Source organism: Antrostomus carolinensis, unplaced genomic scaffold, assembly GCF_000700745.2.
Source record: "Antrostomus carolinensis isolate BGI_N321 unplaced genomic scaffold, ASM70074v2 scaffold505, whole genome shotgun sequence".
NCBI lineage: Eukaryota > Metazoa > Chordata > Aves > Caprimulgiformes > Caprimulgidae > Antrostomus > Antrostomus carolinensis.
In genome coordinates this window covers 9,976-30,441 of record NW_010316849.1, presented here as the reverse complement: position 1 = coordinate 30,441, position 20,466 = coordinate 9,976, and the positions used below count along the sequence as shown (strand labels likewise).

Sequence of the window (20,466 nt, the reverse complement as noted above, 5' to 3'; positions counted from 1 at the left end):
GTTATCATGAATAGGCCAAGCCTCATACCACCTCAAAGATAAAACAAGCTTTCTCTCAGTACAAAATTGAAGTAAAAGAGTTGCCAGGAAAGAGGAAAAGTTACTGGCAGGAAGGAGAGGGACCAGCTCTTAGCACCAGGATGAAGCCTAGTATCTCTTGGCTCTCGCTGTGGCTCTTTCATCATTTCTTAAGTTCTACCCTCAAAAACCAGCACTGAAATGCCATTCAATTTGGTATCTTATGAAGGGAGACAGCATGGCTCTGTTTTCACAAAAAGACAAAGTTTCCTATCATCCTTGGGGTTTCAACAGTCCTTGGACATCAACAGAGCTGTATACTTCTGATTCTGATTTAAAAAACAGAAGGCCACAACTAGAAAAGGAGAAAACTGGATAAAAAAAACCTGGATTATTTTCTCTATATGAAAGGGGAGCAGGTAAGCTCCATGGTCAAGAATAGTGAGACCCAAGCTTTGCATTGTCTGAATATAAAATTCTTAGTAATTTTAATAAAATTACAAAGAGAAGAATACAAGCTTGAAAAGCCAGTCTCATGCCAAGTTAGAAGCTTTGATGATAAGATAAAGATAAAACACCACAGGGATGATCCACATATGCCTGTACTTTCCCATAATGGGTACTGCTTTCATGAACTAGGTAATGGGGAATAAGCTTTGTGATATGTTAATTTGTTAGGGCTAGAAAGTCCTTTTACTGAACAAAAGGAAGAGCTACTTTGACACTTAAAACCAAACATGTTTTATGAGACAAGTTGCTTTGACATGAAAATATCTGTGATGCAAAGTTACACACATACCCCAAACTAAAAGCTAACATAATTTCACGATACATTAAGAAAAATGTAGACTAAGTTACATCAACATAGTATAATATCCAAAGTTTTCATGTGGGGTCACATATGTATACCAATGAACACTTATATTAGCTGGTTTTAAGTCAAAATGGATGTTAAACAGTAGCTTTTTGAACTGTTCTCTCAAAGGAGCCTCACAAGAGCTACATCACTTCTTTATTGATTTTATCTGAGAAATAATTTCTAAGCTTGAATTTTGTTTATTTTCTACTATGCAAACAATTCCTATAGTAAACTTGTGTGTGATGACTATTCAGAGACAAACCTAACAAACTAACTTTTAGTAAACAGTTACATGAAAGTAATACAATGGCAACAGAAATTCAGTCTGTTCTCAGGAAAGTTCCCTGGCAAAAGTCTTAGAAATTGTCCAAAGACAAAAAAGGAGTCATACAGAATTCAGAAAGGTTTGAAGATGAAATTTTGGAGTCACTTCAGGGAGAACATAAGCAAATAATGACAGAATAGAAAGTAGGAGGAATGTGAACTACTAACAAATTACTCCGGCTATGAGCACTTCCTGTTCTTTATTATGTCCTAGATACTTGGAAAAAGTACTAGATGTTGCTCTTCCATGTTTTATAACAAACCTCTAAATTATGATACTGAAGCTTGGCATTCATACCCATTAGTAAACATTCAGACAAGGACTCTAGATTGGTTTCCTAAACTTACAGCTAACTTAATGATCACTACTAGATTAGCAAAAAATCACTACTAAGGTTGGTTGAAGAGTTCTCCAGGAGAAAAAGATGAACATTTCTGGAAATCAGGTAAGTACTTCCATTTCCTTCTGTCACTTTATAACTTTTGAAGTGCCTTATACAGTTTTTAAATAACATTTTACCTATCACTTGTTCAATATTACAAAAAAAGATACCAAAAGAACAGTGATTCAGTAATAATGAAAAAACAGTACCAATAGCAGAAAGTATGTAACAGGTACAGGGACAGACCAACACAATCTACAGCAATTTCTATTACTAAAGAGCACTGGTAGTCTAGCTATGCCCTATATAAAAATGGATATTGAGTATTTATTGAAATAATAATAATCTACTCATGATTCTCAGTGTCTGTGTAAAGTCCTTACAGGCAACTGAATTTCCATGTCCAAAATGGAGCAATTAGGTAACTTACAGCATCCTGAAGAACATCTCACAAGAAGTAGACAACTGCTCTGTATGCAACAATTCTGAGTTGATACTCATGCACATTTCTTTCAACACTGAAAATTGCTCAGTTACTGCAAAAGCTATGCTTAGCACTAGACACAAACTTACCTAGAATATGAACGTTAACCAAAAATCTCAGTGAGATTTTTCCTCACTAAGAAGAGTAGCCAATATTTACAAAATGTTTGTTTTATGCTGCTAGTCTACTGCTATTCTTTCCCTCTTTCTGTGTGCCTTTTCCTGCAAGCCACAGTCCATTGAAGCATCACTCCCACACTAAATATGTTTATACTACTGCTATTCCTTCACATCAGGCCAGACTGGCAATTTTTTTCGTATTTCATTTCTTCAGATTTTTCATGCTTTATTTCATATGCTACTTTCTATATGATGGACCTCCTGTGAACCCTTTCCCAATTATTTTTTAGCACCTCCTATATATAGTAATGATGAAGTCATCTTCTGAAACTGTTTTCCCTATCAACTGGCAGTCTATATTAACACATTCTCCACTTAAGGTCAACTACAAAATGTAGTTGTAACACTGAAAGTATCTGGCAGTGCTTACATTGAAGGTCTTTAAGGTCTTTACAATGGGATATAAACATACAGATGTTTATATTTTTGAAATATTTTCAGTCAAAACAACATTTCCTGGTTGTGGCTTTTTTTTATTTTTAAATTTAAATATCTACATACCTATAGATATTTAAATTTTAAAAATTGCACAATATGCACTTTTTTAAAGAATGCCAATTTAACTAGCATGTCAGGATATTTAACATTTAATTTTATTACTCTGAGTAAGGAGAGTCAGTAGACTTCTTATTCCAAAATTCCACTTGCAAATCCCTTCACTCAATTAACTTCCATAGTTTTGTTCTTTAATGAACTTAACATTAACAAGGAAAGGTTTAATAATGACTTCTACATAACAAAAGAAAGCAACATGATTTTTTGTTATTCTTATATGTAGCTTCCACAAACCTAATCTCCACAAACTTAGGGCTTCAATAAACATTGCTCGGTAATAAAAGCTAGCAATATATAACTATTTACATAATATACTACATTTATACTGTATTTAACAGAGTAATACAAGATGCTAAATCACAGAATGCTTTTGTTGCTTTTCTGCAGAGTTCATGCCTAGCTCCAGCATGGCATTAGCATGCTAAGTTTAGAGGTCTGGAGAACTTCTGCAGCACAACAGAAATATAATCCAAAACCAATCAGTTTGAAGATCAAATATCCAAGATTTCTCCTTTGTTAATGCATTTTTAAAAGCTGTTTCACAACATCTCTTCTCTCTTATGATAAATAACTAAGGAATAAATATGATACCTCATTAAAAAATAGGTTGTGCCCTAAAACAAGCTGTTTAGTAAATGTTTTTATGACAAAAAGCCCATAAAGTAATCCAACTCTATTTTCCATTTTGAACAAAAAAAGTTGCAGTATGACTACCCTCTGCTCACACGAGCATTCAGTTTTTGCCAAATGTTTTACGTAGTTATTACTACATGTGCTTATATCAGTTGTTCAAGACTATTTATTAACAGTGTAAAACTCTTCGGATTAAACTAGTTAAAATCAGTAAAGAGTAGTTAACCAGTGAGTGTGTAACCAGATATCCAGTTCCTCTGTGGGAAAGTCTCATAAAAATGCAATAGCAACATAACATTGAAGCTCTTCTAAGTCACAAAAATTTCCCAAGCCATGTAGAGATACATGTTATGTAATCCTGTTTTATAATTATGTTATTTTGCTAGCATATAAAATACCAGCTATACATATACACAGTTCAGAAATGACCTCTGTAAAAACTTAAAAACATATGTACAGACTAAAACAAGTATTAAAAATAAAACCCTTTGGAAACCAAGGACGAATCTCCAACTGATTCTAACGATGCTTGTATTTTATCCTAGAGGTTTTGACTCTGCACTTACACACTGTTTAATTATTATTTCAAAATATATTAAATTTTCTTCTTTCTTTCACTTTGGACAATCACATCAGCCATTTCAACACTGATTTCAGTTTCTGGCCAATTTAATTTTCTCATTCATTAACAAGCTGTACTGTTTACTTACGTCTCAGTACTCATACTATTTATTATATTTCAAATAGGGTTTCCCACTACATTTTCCAATTTTCCATTTTACCTACTAAAACTACTTCTATTGGCCTCAAGTTCTGCCAAATTGCATTTTGACACCAAAGTTGTCTTTCTCCACCAAATAATGATGAAAACTTGATGCTTGAGGAAAACTGTTCAGGGAAAACAGCAGCTTTGTGCTGGGGCACTCAAAGCACCTTTGGTTCTGCTTCAGACAAGTTAGAAAAGCTGCAGCTGGGAGTCCTGTGCCTGAAGAGAAGAGCAGCAAGAGCTTATATAGAAAAGCCAAACTTTGGCTTTGACAAGGAACAGAGAACCTTCTGGGAGCACTGAAGCACAAACAATTAGACTGATGGCAAGTAAAACTGAATTTCCAATAGCAGAACATTCATGTTTGATATTCATGGGAGTTTGCATTTGCAAAGTCAAATATCTGGTATTCTACAAAGCAACAAAAAGCTGACGCTTCATGTCACATTTTGCTTAAGGAAAGAAAAGTATGCGTCTACTTTCACACCTGCACACTGCACTTTTCTGATTGAGAAGGTCAGCTTGTAACTCGGGAATGGCTGTGCAGCATATGCAAACAAGCTCCACTTGCTCTCTAAGCCAAGCAAAAGTATTAGCCAAATATTGAGCCAGAGCTGATTGCACTGTGCCCAGATAACGTAGCCTGCTTTTCTAAAGCATCTCTCTTGGAGGCTGCACAGTAGGTCAGAAGAATGATCTCAAAACTAGCACCTGAGCACCACGCAAGTCTGCAAAAAATGAAATGTCAAAGCACTTTTCACAGTCAGTATTATAATGTGAACTATGAAAAGTTCAGAGCTCTTAATATAAATTACATATTCAGACTCCTCAGGGAATCACTCTCAACACAGACCTAAGAATTATTCAAACTGAATTCAGTTTAGAAATAACCATTAAATTTTCCTCAGGTCATCAAATTTTTTGATAATAATAGCTAGTTTTTATTTGTAAAATGTAACACGAGTTCTGACTACTCTTGAAAGCAATGAGCAAGAAGTAAGTAAATACAGAGAAGAGTGTCTGCAGTGTGTGCATGCTGCAGCACACTACATCGCTTAGTGGGAAACAAAATCTACACACACTTGCTTAGTCTTATTTTGAAGTAATGTGATTTTGTACAGTGCTGTGCATGCTCTTCCACTTGCTTACCTGAAGTCCAGACCTTCTAGCGGCCTTCCAGTACCTGGAGGGGCCTATAGGAAGGCTGGGGAGGGACTTTTTACAAGGGCAGGTAGTGATAGAACAAGGGGTGATGGCTATAAACTGGAAGAGGGTAGATTTAGATCAGATATTAGGAAGAAATTCTTTACTGTGAGGGTGATCAGACACTGGAACAGGTTGCCTAGAGAAGCTGTGGATGCCCCCTCCCTGGAAGTGTTCAAGACCAGGTTGGATGAGTCTCTGAGCAACATGGTCTAGTGAAAAGCGTCCCTGCTCATGGCAGGGGGCTTAGAACTAGATGATCTTTAAGGTCCCTTCCTACCCAAACCATTCTACGATCTATGAAGTAGTGAGCAAGTGTGTGCAACCTGTAGGAAATCAAAAATCCTTTTGTAGATGATTTGCATTATAAGCTCTAAAGTACACTCTTTCCTGTTGAACTGTATTTCAATGTCTTTCCACAATGTTACATTTGTCTTAGCTTACACTTGAAAAAAAATTTAAATGTTCACATAAATAATGTTAGGCTTTTAAAGGGTATTAGAAATTTGGTCATGTAAATTAAGACTGTATGTATTTTACCTTGAGAATAATGACCATTACAGATTCCTGTTTAATGCAGGAAACAAAATTATTACTCGGAACAACAAATGTCCATTACTTATAGATACTTAATTTAGGAGACCAATTTAACACATTTGAAATCAAAACCTAACTGAAATTACTTGCAACACAAGGACTATTTATTTCCCGTATACTGTAATTCACTAATTAAGTTACACATAAGGTTAAAAAGTACTTTAGAGGCCCACTCCACTTATTTATTATGAGATTCTACTAACAAGGTTCTTGTTACAAAATAAGAAGCTTTTTAACTTTAAAAAAGAATATATTAGGGTAAGGGATTGTTTGTGCTTGATTTTAATGCAAGAAATCAATCAGGAAAAATGAAGACTTCAGTTAATACAGAATTAGGAGTAAATCATAGAATCATAGAATCATAGAATAGACTGGGTTGGAAAAGACCTCCAAGATCATCAAGTCCAACCCCTGATCCAACTCCAATTACTATATCATGGCACTAAGGGCCACGTCCAATCTCTTTTTAAAAACCTCCAGGGATGGTGAATCCACCACCTCTCTGGGTAGGCCGTTCCAGTGCCTGATTACCCTTTCTGTAAAGAATTTCTTCCTAACATCTAACCTAAACCTCCCCTGGCAGAGCTTGAGCCCATGCCCCCTTGTCCTATTGTTGGTTGCCTGGGAGAAGAGAATATAACAGAAGAATTTTCTCCAGTTACTTCTATATATTCAATTGAAATGACAGAATCACAGAACGGTTGAGGTTGGAAGGAACCTCTAGAGATTGTCTAGTCTGCAGAGCTGGAGACTCCACAACCTTTTGAACAAACTGCTCATGTTGACCACCCTCACAGTGACAAAATTTTTTAAAATTTACATGGAATATATCATAATTTCAGTTTATGCCCATTGCCTCTAATCTTGTCATTGGATGTCACCAACAGCAGTCTGGCTCCATCTTTTTCACTCCCTCACCATCAGATCTGCCCAGATCAGATTCCCCTGAGCCCTCCTTCCTCAGGCTGAACCACCACAGCTCTCTCAGTCTCTTCTTGTACGTTAGATGTTCCAGTCCCTTCAGCATCTCTGTGGCCCTTCGCTGGACTCAGTCCAGTATGCCCATACAGGAGACTACTCTACACCTTTCAGATTTTATTTGTTCATCCTACTGCTCAAAGTAGAGCAATAGAATGCATGGGTGTGATGTTAATTAGGAAAATCTAACATTTAAATACTAACTTCAGATAGTTTTCACAGCTTTTGCTCTGTGCTGTTTTCCTTCCTCTCCGTTTTATAAGCAAAATGAAACAAGTACACCTATCAATAAAACAGTGTTAACAACAGAGTTAAAAGAAATTTAGTTGACGATATGTATTTCCAGAATAAGAGGTGAGTACTGATCAAAGTTACACCTTTTGCTATGATCAGACTATCACATGAAAAGCAGTATCACCATTTTTTAATTATAACTTTTACAACTTCAGGTGGGGTGGCGGGGAGGAAGCTTTGTTCAAACAAGAAGGGACATCATCAGTTAAAGTAAGCGATGGTAATCCAAGAACTGTGGGGCTTTTTGAAAGATAATTGGGATATATGATGACAATATCTACCCAGCCTCGCAAAATATTCTTTCCTTGTAGCACTGTAAAAAACCAAATGGGGTTTTCCCCTCAAAAAATCCAAACACAACTGTGAACATTATTCAGGAAAATTTAAGATGTCTTATCTCCTTTATCAACCCATCAGTTCATAGAGTAACATATTACCCGATATTAATATGGATATGAGAAATTAATTCAGCAACCAATATTTTAAAAAATCCAACAACAAAACACAGCAGCTTTCTATGTTATAAAAAAAAATACGCATCTTTCTATAGTATCCATGAGATAGATGATAAGAAGCCTTCTGGGGGAAAAGTAAAAAAAAAAAAAAAACCAACCAAAAATCCAACTGTAATTGAAGAGTTAAGGAAAAAAAACCAAATTATCTGTTGACTGCTGTGCTCTACAGTTTCCATTCTGATCAGAATTAACAATACTGACAAGTCCTGGTTTACCATGAATGACGTGCTTTGTGACTTGCATGCTGCAGTGTGAGGCTACTGCTTCTGTTGCCAACTGTCCATTGTGTTTTGGTTTAGACAAAGAAATTCTAAAAAAAAATGAGTTATCGCTGCAGGCTGAAGGATACAAAGTTTTAGAAATACAACTCAGTTTTCAAATATCAAGAAAACACATTGAAATCCAAGTTTGCCTAACTGAGGTAAGATTTTATAATTTGTGAATACATTTCTTTCCTCATTTAACTGCAACCATAATTTAATAAGAATTTTATATGCGAATTTCCTACTTATAAGGAACCATATATGTTTCCAGAAGGTGGTGATGCTACTAGATTTGACTAGGTAAATTGGGAAGACTTGTTAAAAGATGACTACAGAGGAAAAAGAAAACAAACCAAAAAACCTCATCTCCTGCTATGTGTTCCTTTTATTTATTGGCTCATATCCCTACATCATGGAATAATTTTAGTGTCTATTGCTTTGAGAGTATACAGGCCTGTTGTCCATTCCGAGTTCCATGGAATGGAACTTTGCTAGATAGACTTCACTATCTAAGTCCCTTACTGTAGCACAAATTTCCCTTTTCAAAGGGAAATTTTGATTCTTAATAATTAAGTGTTAATTACTGACCTATTACTTTATTTAATTTCAATTTTAAAATTTAAATTGAAATTTGTCTCTGGTTAAAGAAATATATTTTGTTTTGGCTATAAGGATAAGGTGGTTAAAAAGAAAGTATGGATATAAAAATGATCACATCAAAGCTAGAAACAAAATTCAGCTTGTTTTTGCAGCTTCAGTGCAAGATAATCTTTCATAAATCTTCAAAGACTGACACATGAAATTGTAGGTCAAGGAGCACACATCTACAAGTGCAATAACACTGTGGATAAGAAAAATATAAATATGGTTGGAGAAGATTTAAAAGGATGTATTATGGAAAAATCAAAAAGACATGCTGGTAAATGGAAAATGGCATAAACGTAGCATGGGCTTGCTAATGATAGATCACTCGGTATAACACTCAATCTAGAAATTAATAAATAGCAATTGTCTCACATCTGGACTTCAGTTAAAAAATTGCAATTTTCCACATGAGGACTTGTTAAGTTTGTGAAGACAAGCATTAATAGAAAAATTAAAAGTTGGCAAGGAAATGCCTGAAGGGTAAATGAAAGGAAAGGAAGTGTTGCAAAGATATAGCATCATCTGGAAAAAAGTTACAACCGCAGTTCTTTGAGGCTCATTTTCTAAATTGGTTTTAAAAAAGAGGAGAACTGTAGCACAGGAAAAGTGATCATCAAACCAGCCTGGAATAAAGCTAGAAAGCAGATAACAAGGGTTCATTTAAGCACCCAGGCAACAAGACACTTGGAGCAATCTTGAGGGGAGAAGTTGGGGCAAACTTTCCACATTCTTTTACTAATGAGTCTTTTTTAACTTAAGATACTATACCACTGACAGAAAAGGTCCCTTCCAGATTCTGTGAAAGTTTATTAAACACATTTTGCTTTCCTTTACTCTCTGTACTACTTTTGCAGAAAGGCTGGTGGCAGACACAGAGGAGCTTCCAGACAGTTTGTTGAATTGACAAATTAGTTAAGTTCCTCTTGTTCTTGATCCCAAGAGCATTTACAGATTCAACCAACACAGCATATTGGCAGACATTTGTGGTGGGATTAGGATAGGGCAACAGAAACAATGTAGATGAACTCAAGCAGAAAAAAATAAAAATCATTATATTGCCAGCAGTGACAAAGGCAGCTGAAGAAAAGTTGCAGGCAGAAGCCCAAGAGACAACAGACTTCGACATCGCAGAGCCTGGGGAAAACTGTCTAAAAGCCTGTTGCTACATCAAACATTCAGAGACACAGAAACACCACACTGGAAAAAAAAAAAAATCCTACTTAATGAAACAACAAAATAACCTATTAACTTCCATTCTGAAATAAGCATGAAAAGAACTGAATTTCAGTAATAAAGCTGTAACCTTTTGGCTCTAATGAGGAGTATATTACTGGATGGATCTATTCAGGAATACATAGAGGAAGAGGTGCTGCCCAACTCTTCACCTCTTTTTTTGCCCATCATATAAAATCTATATTCCACAACTTGTACTTTACTGATTTCAGGTCTACTTTGATTTTAAAGGACTGGTTTTGACCCTTGAAGGAAGGATTCAGCACCTTCAAACTTCAAGTTACTACCCTTTGGTCTTTTACTATAGTTTTCATCACCTGGATGTTCTCAGGTGCTTACGACAACAAGGAAGAAGCCGTATCTTAATTTTTTTCTGTAGTAATGATGAATAATAAATTAGAAATTAAACAGAGAGCAATGTTTCCCACTATGACAGTTTTCAATACGGCTGGATTGTATTTAACTGATGGGAGCCCTATATGCTATAGTTCAAGTATGTGTATACATTACCTTTTAATGAAGAGAGCTATATCATAACTATAAAGCAGACAAAAGAAGCCTAGGCAGTAAACTTCTTGTGTCTTATTTTATAGGTAAATAAATGTATAATATTTATTTATATGTACATGATAAAGTATGAGGAAAGTATATGACAAGTAAACATATGTACTACTCACATAATATTGCAAACTACTACTTACAATGTAATTTTCTTGAAACAGTTCTGCTGTTTCACATCATAGCCTAGGGTTCTTCTAGTTATTTATACAGCATTTAATATGATTTTGTCCAGGAAACACCATCTAATCTAATATGCTGAATGATGTTAATGTTTCTTAATTTTATTTGGGCAAAGTTCTTTCCTTGGCCTGAGATGAATAAATTGCACAATTTTTCATAATCTATGTAGTATAAACTAGATCTTAACAGAATTCTGATTGCATTTCCTTTTTTTCCTCTAGTTATTTTATCTCTATAGCAAATTTCTTCCTGTTTTGTTATGATAAGGGGATAATGCATCTCTGCATTAGTATAAAAAGAGAGAGATAGGTATCGCCCAAATAAAATGCAGAAAAATTTTGCAGATAAATTATGACAAGCGTTAACAGAAGAAAGAGAAACACTCTCTGAGAACAGTACACTAACCAAAGAGGGATAAAACTCCTCCAACTTTTTGTTAATTATTCTGGGAAGGGTTAGGTGGCAAAATTGGTAAAATGCTCTCAGATGCCTCAACTCTTCATTCTGAAAGCATCATATACTAGAAACTGAGTACTCAAATTGAGGAATGCACTGCATACTAAGTTTTAATAAAAAATAATGATTAAAAAGCATGATGGTTATTGAGCAAAGCTCTATACAGTTTGTCATCAGCTTTTTCTTCCTTTTTTTTAAAAAAAAAGAATTGTCTTGTTACCACATCATTATTATTTCATACCCATCAACAAAATCTGACACACAGTGAAAAGCATGCTCCACTAGCTGTCATTTAGCTTTACTAGACTTTATGTCCCCAATGAAAAGCACTTAGAAAATAAGTTATAACTCCCATATCACGCCAAGCGTAAGAACCAATTTTCCTCTAATTAAGAATCACCAGTGATGTGCCAGACAAACTGTCCCAAAGGAAGTGTGGAATGTTCTTAAATAGTGAAAACACAGAACAAAGTCTTTCTTGTATCTTGTCAACCATTTTAAATGTAAGCTATACAGTGATGGGTTACAGAGTTCATTAGATATAAACCTAAACGGTATACATATGTGTGTGCCTATACATATACTACAAAAAAACCTGAGGATGTTACCCCTGAAAGGATCTAAAAATGCTTCTCTTCTTAATCTGATCTGGTACCTTAATAAACTTAAGGATCAAATAAAACTGTCCTAGAGAAGTCCATTTGCTAATATCCTCATCACCAGCACGTTTTTTCTTGCTTAATAATAAACAGGCAGTGATATCATCCCAAACAGAAGAATAAATATGGTCACTGTTTTAAAACTTCAAAATGTATTTACAGATCTGGATTTTTACTTAAAAAGAATTATCATCCTTTCGTACCAATAGTTCTTTTTTGTTGGCTTATAAAGAAAAAAAGAATTTTGTACAACATAGAGACTTTTGCACATATGCATCACCTCAGTTAATATAAGGTTTTTGGTATGCATGATCAAACACATACTTGTTACACTATCTCATATGGCAAATCTACGACGTAGTTCTAGAAATGGGTTATCTTCAGGTTTAAAAGCACCACCTGCTCTTAATGATGACACTAGCAAAATTGGTGTAATAAAAAAAATTAAAGAAAAAAAAACCTTAAGTGATGGCAAAATCCAAAACCCAGAAGAAACTTTCCAGGCATGACTACTCTTACAGAGAAAACAATACAGCTCACTTTTAACAAAAAGTGATCAGGTTCAAATTAGCCTTACCCCCTCCTCTGCCCCCATACTGTGCAATGAACAATGAATGAGATTGTTGCAAGGAAAAGCAACATGAGGGCAGAAATGAGCAGAATGGGGAGATTTTTTTTTTTTTTTTTTTTTTAATTACTGAGAGTTCTTAAAAATCCCAAGTAAGATCCAGGTTTCAGATACTCAAGAGAAAGAATCCTTTTTCTCTCTAATAACACAAAGAAAAGGATTTATCTTGCTAAATAATCTTCAGAAAGGTATTTGTAAATTGACAGAGCAAACAATGTTTTTCACATTAACAAATTAAAACTCCTGTAAAGCCATGAAAACAGAAATTTTGCCATAAAGTCTTTGTTCCAAAAACAAAGGAAAATAAGTCTTTATTGGTGATCTACATAAAACCTGACAGCTTGCACTTTCTGCAAATTGATTTATCAATCCATTATGATCATAAAGTTGCAAAATAAAAAGAAAATTATTTCTTCTTGCTTCAAGTGAAAGTTTTCAAGCATTTCCTTCCACATTTTACAAATTAATTAGGCATTAAGTAGGGAGTAAAGCAGAAGTTAGGAAAAATAAAGTAAAAAATAACGGAAAAGTGCACAGGAAGAAGCTATTATCAAATTGCAGAAATTATTTTCCAACCTCATTCAAAACCAGTTCTCTCTTGCCTAGATTATTCCAATCATCTCTCCTGCACACACCTTTAAAGCTTCTTCACCAGTCTTTAATCATGCTTTTCCCCTTTCTACCACTATGCTTATCCTTCAGCTCCAGCCTCCCAACAATTGTTCACTCTCTCACAAGCTTTCTCTGCCCTTCTTGCGATAAACCCTCCTCCTTTCTTTATCAAAAGAAACAGAAGTGATATGATGAAGTTTTAAAGTAGCACCAGCTGCACAGTCCTGCAACTTTCCTTCCAGTAACAGGAAGGCTCTGAAACTGGAGACTGAATCTGCCCAAGGAAGTTAACTCTGGTTTGGCTTTGCAAGTTCTCACACTTTTATACGGTAGCTTACATTGGCTACTGCTTAAAAAGAAAGTATGGAGAACCTGAGAAAACAGCGCCAAAAAAAAAAAGAAAGAAAAAAAAAGAATAGCCTATCTGTTACGGGGGAAAGGAGACTATTCACATAAAATTAATACTGTATCCATCTTCTGCCTGGTACATTAAGATGCTGCCATGTAATTTTTCTCAAGACTAAAAAGAAAAAGAAAAACCATAGACAACACTTGGATAAAGTATGTTGGCATAATCCAATATAAAACAACTGTATATTTGTGCAACATTCAAATACACACAGTATGAGTAATATGCTACTGTACCTCATTTTGAAGTTCATCGCCACTTTTGGTGGAAGCAAGCATCTCGTACAAAGTACAGCAGAGGTCTTCTGTTGTTGGCCCTCCAGGGCTACCCCCTTGAGATTCATTCAGATACTTTCCAACTTCATACCATAAAAAAGAATCGTCTACTTTGTCCAAAGACTTGAGATCAGATTTCTCATCACAGTAATTCTGTAAGTGATTTAGCTGGTTATTCAGAAATTTGTTATAATCTAAGCTTATAATTTTCTGCACATCAGCCTCACCATTCACAGGCAGCTCCTCTGAGTGATCCAAATCATGCATGTCAAATGAAAACACTATATTTTTACCGAAGAACACTCTGTTATCACCATTTTGCTCTTCAGCCATCTGTATGAGGGCTGTAAGCTGTTCTTCAGTGAAGTGAGAAGCAATCCGACATGTGGCATTACAAGCTGCAGTAGCAGATGATGATGGAAATGGCCCAAACATCTGCTTGATTGCCTTTGTCTCATCATGGCCAACACATTCTTTCCTGTGAAATGTCTTGAAGAGAAAAACAGCTCCGCTTTCAATTGCTTCTTGTCCATTTTCAGCTCCAACTGTTAACAAAACCAAAAGCAAATGTAACTTTATACACTTCAAACTAATTCTCTTCCTTGCCTATAACATAACTGTATTCAATTTCTTGCTATTGACAGAGATATGAAGACCATAACAACAAGTAGCAATTGTCGCAAGGTACTGAATTGTAAAAGGTATATAATAATAAAGCATCTGTCTTCATTATTCTTCTACTTACTAGGAATTCATATTAAGGATTACTAATGCTTTCTTATTTTTCCAAGTAAGTGGAAAAACTTGCCTGAGGTCTTAAACTCACAATAGCATATTTATGAGCTTTTTAAAGGTAACAAATTTCCACTTTGTATCAATGTTTATTCATTGCCTAATCTGAATATTCATAACAGACTAAATGTACAGAACTCAGCTGGGAATTACTACAAAAATGTAGTAATTCCCTGTAAAATTACTACAAGAATGTACGTTAGTTAGAGAAACTGCCCAAAGAAATTAAAGCAAATAAACGCATTAATTTAGATTTATATCTACAAAATATCATATTATGCAAATAAACACATATAAAAAACCACAAACAAAACAGTCTATTATTAGACTACTAGAGAATGAAAACATACCTATTTGTTTTGCAGCTTGTAATATAGTTTTTAAATCACCATTTACAGTTTGGTGTTCTTTTTTGTCTAGATTGTCATCAACAAACTTTATTATCTTCTTCCAAGTAAGATCAGACCTCAGCAACTGTTCATGTAGTTTTGATCTTTTAGTCTGAAAATTAAAAATATTTGGGTTTTTCAAATTAGCACATGGAAAATTCCTTTAAAATTAAAACACCAGATTAAAAAAATATCTTTCCAATTACATTCAGTCCGTATGCAGTAACAACTGCAAGAAGTTTCCCCATTACCTGTTCTTTACGCTCCTTCCTGTGCATAAGGAAGGAGAAGGATGCACACACACACTCTTCCTCACTACTCTTTCCAAGGCAGAATTCTCTGTAAAGGCAAACTCTTGCAACTTCAATAGATTTGCAGCTCCCAAGATTCTAAATTCATTTCACATTACAGGTTGCCACTACGTATCTAATGCTTGAATGAATTATTTATGGTGGGGTGCAGGGGGGGGACCTAAGAGTCTGAGGTGAACTTAATATTCAAAGGGAAATGTTTGGTTCCCCAGCTCTGCATAAGCTTGGAGCTAAAAAAATACCAGTCCAGTCCAACTTAAATAACTTCCTGAAAGATGAAATAACAGGGCTGTACTAACACAGCCATGCAACTCTATCCATATAGCATATCATGACTGTAAATGTCCTTCTAAACCAAAGCTGTAGGAAATCTGAGTGAGGACACTATGAAGGAATGCACAGGAAACTATACACACTCTGCCCAGTCTTGCTTGCCTACTCTTATAAAATAGGAATGCAAATTAAGTACACAATTCTTAGTATACACACACTAATACTTTGGAAAAGGAAAAAATCTTTACCGTTAAGTCAGCTAATTCTTCACTGTAATCCTCATGTTTAGTGACATTTGAAAAGGAGCGTAAAGCGCCTGTAAGACGAGGCAAGGCCATCTGTTACTCATTCAGTGATCCATAGGACGAGAAATTAAATCCCAGTTCGAGCACCTAGATGAGAACAAAACAAATAATATGGCTTTGGTAATGCTGTAAGTACAAATGTGCATCACAAACTTGAAAGACCTTGTTAAGCAAGCAGAATTTGGCTGATACTTCAATTACACAAGTTAAAAATGTCTCTCTCAAACTACTGATAATCAAAGATTCAATAGACATGAGGTAAAAGGCACAGACAGTAGGCAAGACATGGTAACATGCAAAGGTCACTCAGAGGGTTCTTCTCTCTCTCCTCCCTAAAGAAAAGTTACCAGCAATGAGAAAAAGTGGCAATTATTCCTTTAGCACCACTAACACAAGAGTATTATAGTGAAATCTATGCAACTGAACTTCAGCTCCCAACAGCAGTAAGTGATTACAACCTAGGGCAAGATTTTCTCTGAATCAGCCCACACTGGGAGCTTTCAGGTCATGAACAGCCTCCAGTGCTGATGCAGGCACATCCTTCTTGCCAACCGCTTAGCCATTTTTAACCAGCAAAACAGGCAAAGAAAATTACGACAGGGAAAAAAAAAACAAACAACAAAAAAACCCCCAACACACAGAGCACTGAACTGCTATAAGAGATAAAGGGAATAAAAGGGCTACCAGAAAATTGAAAAAAAGTACGCTGCAGGATGTTTTCATCTCAACTGGGAGCGTACACACACACAGTTACACAGGACTACAGTCTATTTCTGCGCAGTCTTATTTCCTCTCTGAAACAGGCTCATATCAATACAGCAAAACACAGCTGTTCTCCATCTGAACTTGTACTCGTTCCAAGCCTTTTACTGAAACTATTCTCAAAGTTACTTAATTTGAAAGGTGCCCACAGCTGAATTGTTTAATGAACTCTATCGCACAGCTACAGTTTCTGATGGTAGCAGATAGATAGAGATTTAGATTATTTTTGAAACAATTAATGATACCATTACAAACCTAATGATCTGCATCATTCTGAGATCATCGACCATCCAGAATTTAAATAACTTAAAACAGAGTTAATAAAATGACTTCCCCCCTCCAGTCATATACTGTACAGAAGTCCCTGCTTTAATCCAATTATGCTTAACATTTTTCTTAATTTAATGACCACATTTGCATTTTCACTATCAGCTCTGCAATACAGCACAAAAGCAAACCCAGATGCAGCATTCCAGTCACAGACAGAGAAATGTCACCGAGTTGCCAGGTCTGCTTATTTTCCCACCTCACATTAAGATGCTTTTTGAGAAAAGCTATCACAACAGCTGATATTTTGAAGACAAATGTTATAATGATGAAGGTACAACATGTGGAAATATAAAATCTTTAACTGTGAAGGAGATAGAGAGGACATGTTCAAATTCAAGCCTAGAAGCAGAGCCAAGCAACAGTGCAGCTTCTGAGGTGTTCAGTGGATGTATAATGTGTAACTTATACCAGCATAGCTCCTAGTTAAAATAGCCTGTGAATACTATAGCCACCATTATAGAAGTAAAATGTCTAAAATATGAGGGAATCTAACCCAACCTTTTTTGTTTGAGCCCAACAAAAAACCAGTAAATCACTCTCGTACTGCTCCAATGACAGCATTGCCATTAGCTATTAAAGATCACTCCATTTTGCCTATTTATTTTATATATCCACTCAAATACCTTTTTCTATAGAATTATGGTCCTTTACAGTAGCATATAACAACATAATTACAATGTTATCTTAATTGTCCTTTCTGAAATAACATGCACAGTAATTTATGGAAGTTCAAGCCCACTTTTTAAAAGTTCACTTTTCACACACAAAGGATTTTAAAGCATCTCCAGCAGGTCCATTTGTAAGGACATTGAGTTTTACAGGAGTGTTTCTTCCTCCTTTATTAATCAACTTATTAACACTTTCTTAAACTAAAAAACCTGGAACCCCAGAGGACAAGTAAGTGCACGCTGCCCTGACCACAGGCTCTGCCAAGGAGGCAAATCCAGCCCCGAAGCCCTACAGTTGAGCTCACAGCAATAGATGGTGTCCCACACGCACCTACGCGCTTTCAGAACTTGCTGGTCCAGGAGGCGGCTGGTTTGGCAGAGCAGCCGCCCAAGGCTTCTGCTTCTCATTTATAGGCAAACTCTGTGTGCCCTTCACTTCGGGTCTGTAACACCCACCCTCACCAGGGCACCACAAGAAAACAAAAATAGGCATCAATTAGAAGGCAGGGGACGGGTGCAATTACTCTATTGTTAACGTGAAAACCAAGATAAAGATTAGGAATTTACACTCTTATTCTGCAACATAGTAGAGCCAGCTGTAAATGCAGATTCAAAAATGCTGTGGCCCTATGAAATGAAGCATAAATTTATATTTGTTTAAAAAAATAATTAGTTACCTGCTTTCCCATGAAGCCTGCTGATGTAGATACTTGCCTGCATCACACTGCCATGAAGACAGCTACTGCTTGTCTTCCCACAGCCGCTACAAGGGTAACAGATTCCTTCTGATTTGACAGAAATATATCTGTTTGCCCGCAGCTTGATCTGAAACATCTGTACTACCAAATGATCCTGCTAAGGTCTTCTGGTTTTAGAGCAATGACCCAAAAGACAGCAGCGATTAAATCCTATTTACTATGGCCCACATGTGGACTTTTGCCATTCTTCTGCCCATTCTCCCTCAAGAAAGAGGTGTGAGAATAGGCAGCATCTTATATGTTTGAGAGGGACAAGTGAAATGGGAATTCAACCTTAAGATCAGTGCAACTTTACATGGTAAAAGTATCTATTCCCCCCTCACCTTCCATTAAGTAAGGAGAATTTGGGCCCATTCTGCTAATGTTTTTTAGGAAAAGGAACTGAAGTTTGATGATTTCTAGCACTATCTCCGACTTCCTCTTTTAAGAAAGCCTTAACCTTCCACTAAGCTTCTGTCTGTAAAGCAGAAAGAGCAATATCCACCTTCCTAAAGCCTTGTGAAGATGAGAGGCAATATCTTTTTTTGTCTGGGTCGAATATTGCTTATCTCCAGTCAATTCCTGGTTAATCTTTGAAAGCGAGATGTCAAGATTAAGGAATATGTACTCAGGAAGAAATAGTGGCTGCCTGATACACAGCATTCATCTCAGTGAACACCAGAATTCAAACAAATGCTTCAGTATAATGAGGAGGCACAACAGTGCCTGCGTGTGCCATCATTCATATTAGAGACAATTTCAGCATTTTAATTATCTAAGTCACTAAACAAAGAAAAAAACCACTAAAAACCAAACAATGGAATTGCAAGCCATGCATTCAATACAGTATTAACCCTTTCCAGATTCTCTCTCTCTCACTATCTTAGCCATGCACACAGGATTAAACGCCAGCTGCCCAACTCTGCTCCTGCTTGCGTCAGCTGGAGAGGCGTTTCCTTTGATTGTGCCCAATACTGCTCCGGTGTGAAGGCAGCAAACATGTGGCTTGGCCCAATAATGTGTTCATTTTAGATGTACTTTGAGATCATTATTAAGCATAGGTGTCATTTCTTAAAAAACCCAAAAGAACAAAAAAACCCCAACAACCTGCCATTTAAAAAAACCCCTTTTATTCAGAATAACTCATCTTTCTTTTCCAAGAACATAAGAAATTCAATTGTTAGACAGAGAAATGTCTGCATTTTTACACCCAATTACCTTAACTTTTTCTTTCCCTGCAGCGAGAGACAAACTGTATCCCAAGCAACAGAAACTTAAAGACTTGCCCTGAATGTGGAGATATACTACAAGTAAATCTCCAGCTTCAACATACATAATGTGTATGTTCATTTAAACACTAAGCACGAGCCACAAATAAAAAATTAATGGGGATGGGTGTTTGGTTTTGCTTTAGCTTAACAGGGGGCTCTCTATGCCTCTCTCTTTCACACCATGCCATCAACAGAGGTTGAAAACAATCTCAGGGGGTTCATCTTACCCCATTTCAGAAAAGTTTGTCACTAAAGAAAAAGAAGGAGCTGTATGAAAGGTAAATATGGATGTACATATCCAAAAGAAGGAAAGGGAGGATGAAAAACAACAGGTAAGTGAGAGAAAGAAAACACCTTTGAGGTAATGACAGCAGCTAAGTAAGGCATGTTGCATCTCACCAAGGACAGCTAAGCAGACATGGGATGCACTGCAGCAAAAATAACTGCTGTAATAATACATATATAAAATATAATTGCATAACTGCTGTAATAAAATCATGCTAAAGCACTCGTTCAGATGGTAGTAAGAAAGACTTTATATTACATTCCTGTAGTGAAGAGCAGCCCAAGTTTGAGTCTACAAGGACACACAAGGATAGAGCCTCCAATGCTAACTACCAGCCACAGAGATGGCATTGCCAGGTTCTTTGCAGCTCAGCTTTATGAGGTAAAAGAATTGCTTATAACAGTTGCTAAAGATTCACAATAAAATATTAACAGAATAAAAAACTTGAGGTTACAGCACAGAAGTACAACTGAGCAACTACCTGTGAATGAAAATTAGTACAAGTACTAATCAGCAAGCATAATAGGCTTACTGTAGCAGAAAACCAATAAGAAAAGCTTTTATCTTTCTTCTGAGCTCTGATGGGAGGGCAAGTATAGAAAGAATCAGTATTTCTCTGATGTGCACAGTCTG

The 20,466-nt window shown here is 36.0% G+C and overlaps 1 protein-coding gene across 1 annotated transcript in view; it reads right to left on the bottom strand.

Annotated features, from left to right (window-relative positions):
- LOC104525254 (activating signal cointegrator 1 complex subunit 3-like) overlaps positions 1–15,866 on the bottom strand; it is a gene marked incomplete at its 3' end in the record, with an annotated part of 30,600 nt that extends 14,734 nt beyond the window's left edge. Inside the window, exons 1-3 of the mRNA XM_010168357.1 lie at positions 15,723–15,866; positions 14,852–15,002; positions 13,671–14,254 (exon numbers count right to left, since the gene is read on the bottom strand). Coding sequence (XP_010166659.1) covers positions 13,671–14,254; positions 14,852–15,002; positions 15,723–15,812 — 825 coding nt within the window. The remainder of the gene's footprint in view (positions 1–13,670; positions 14,255–14,851; positions 15,003–15,722) is intronic.
- Between the last annotated feature and the right edge of the window lie 4,600 nt (positions 15,867–20,466).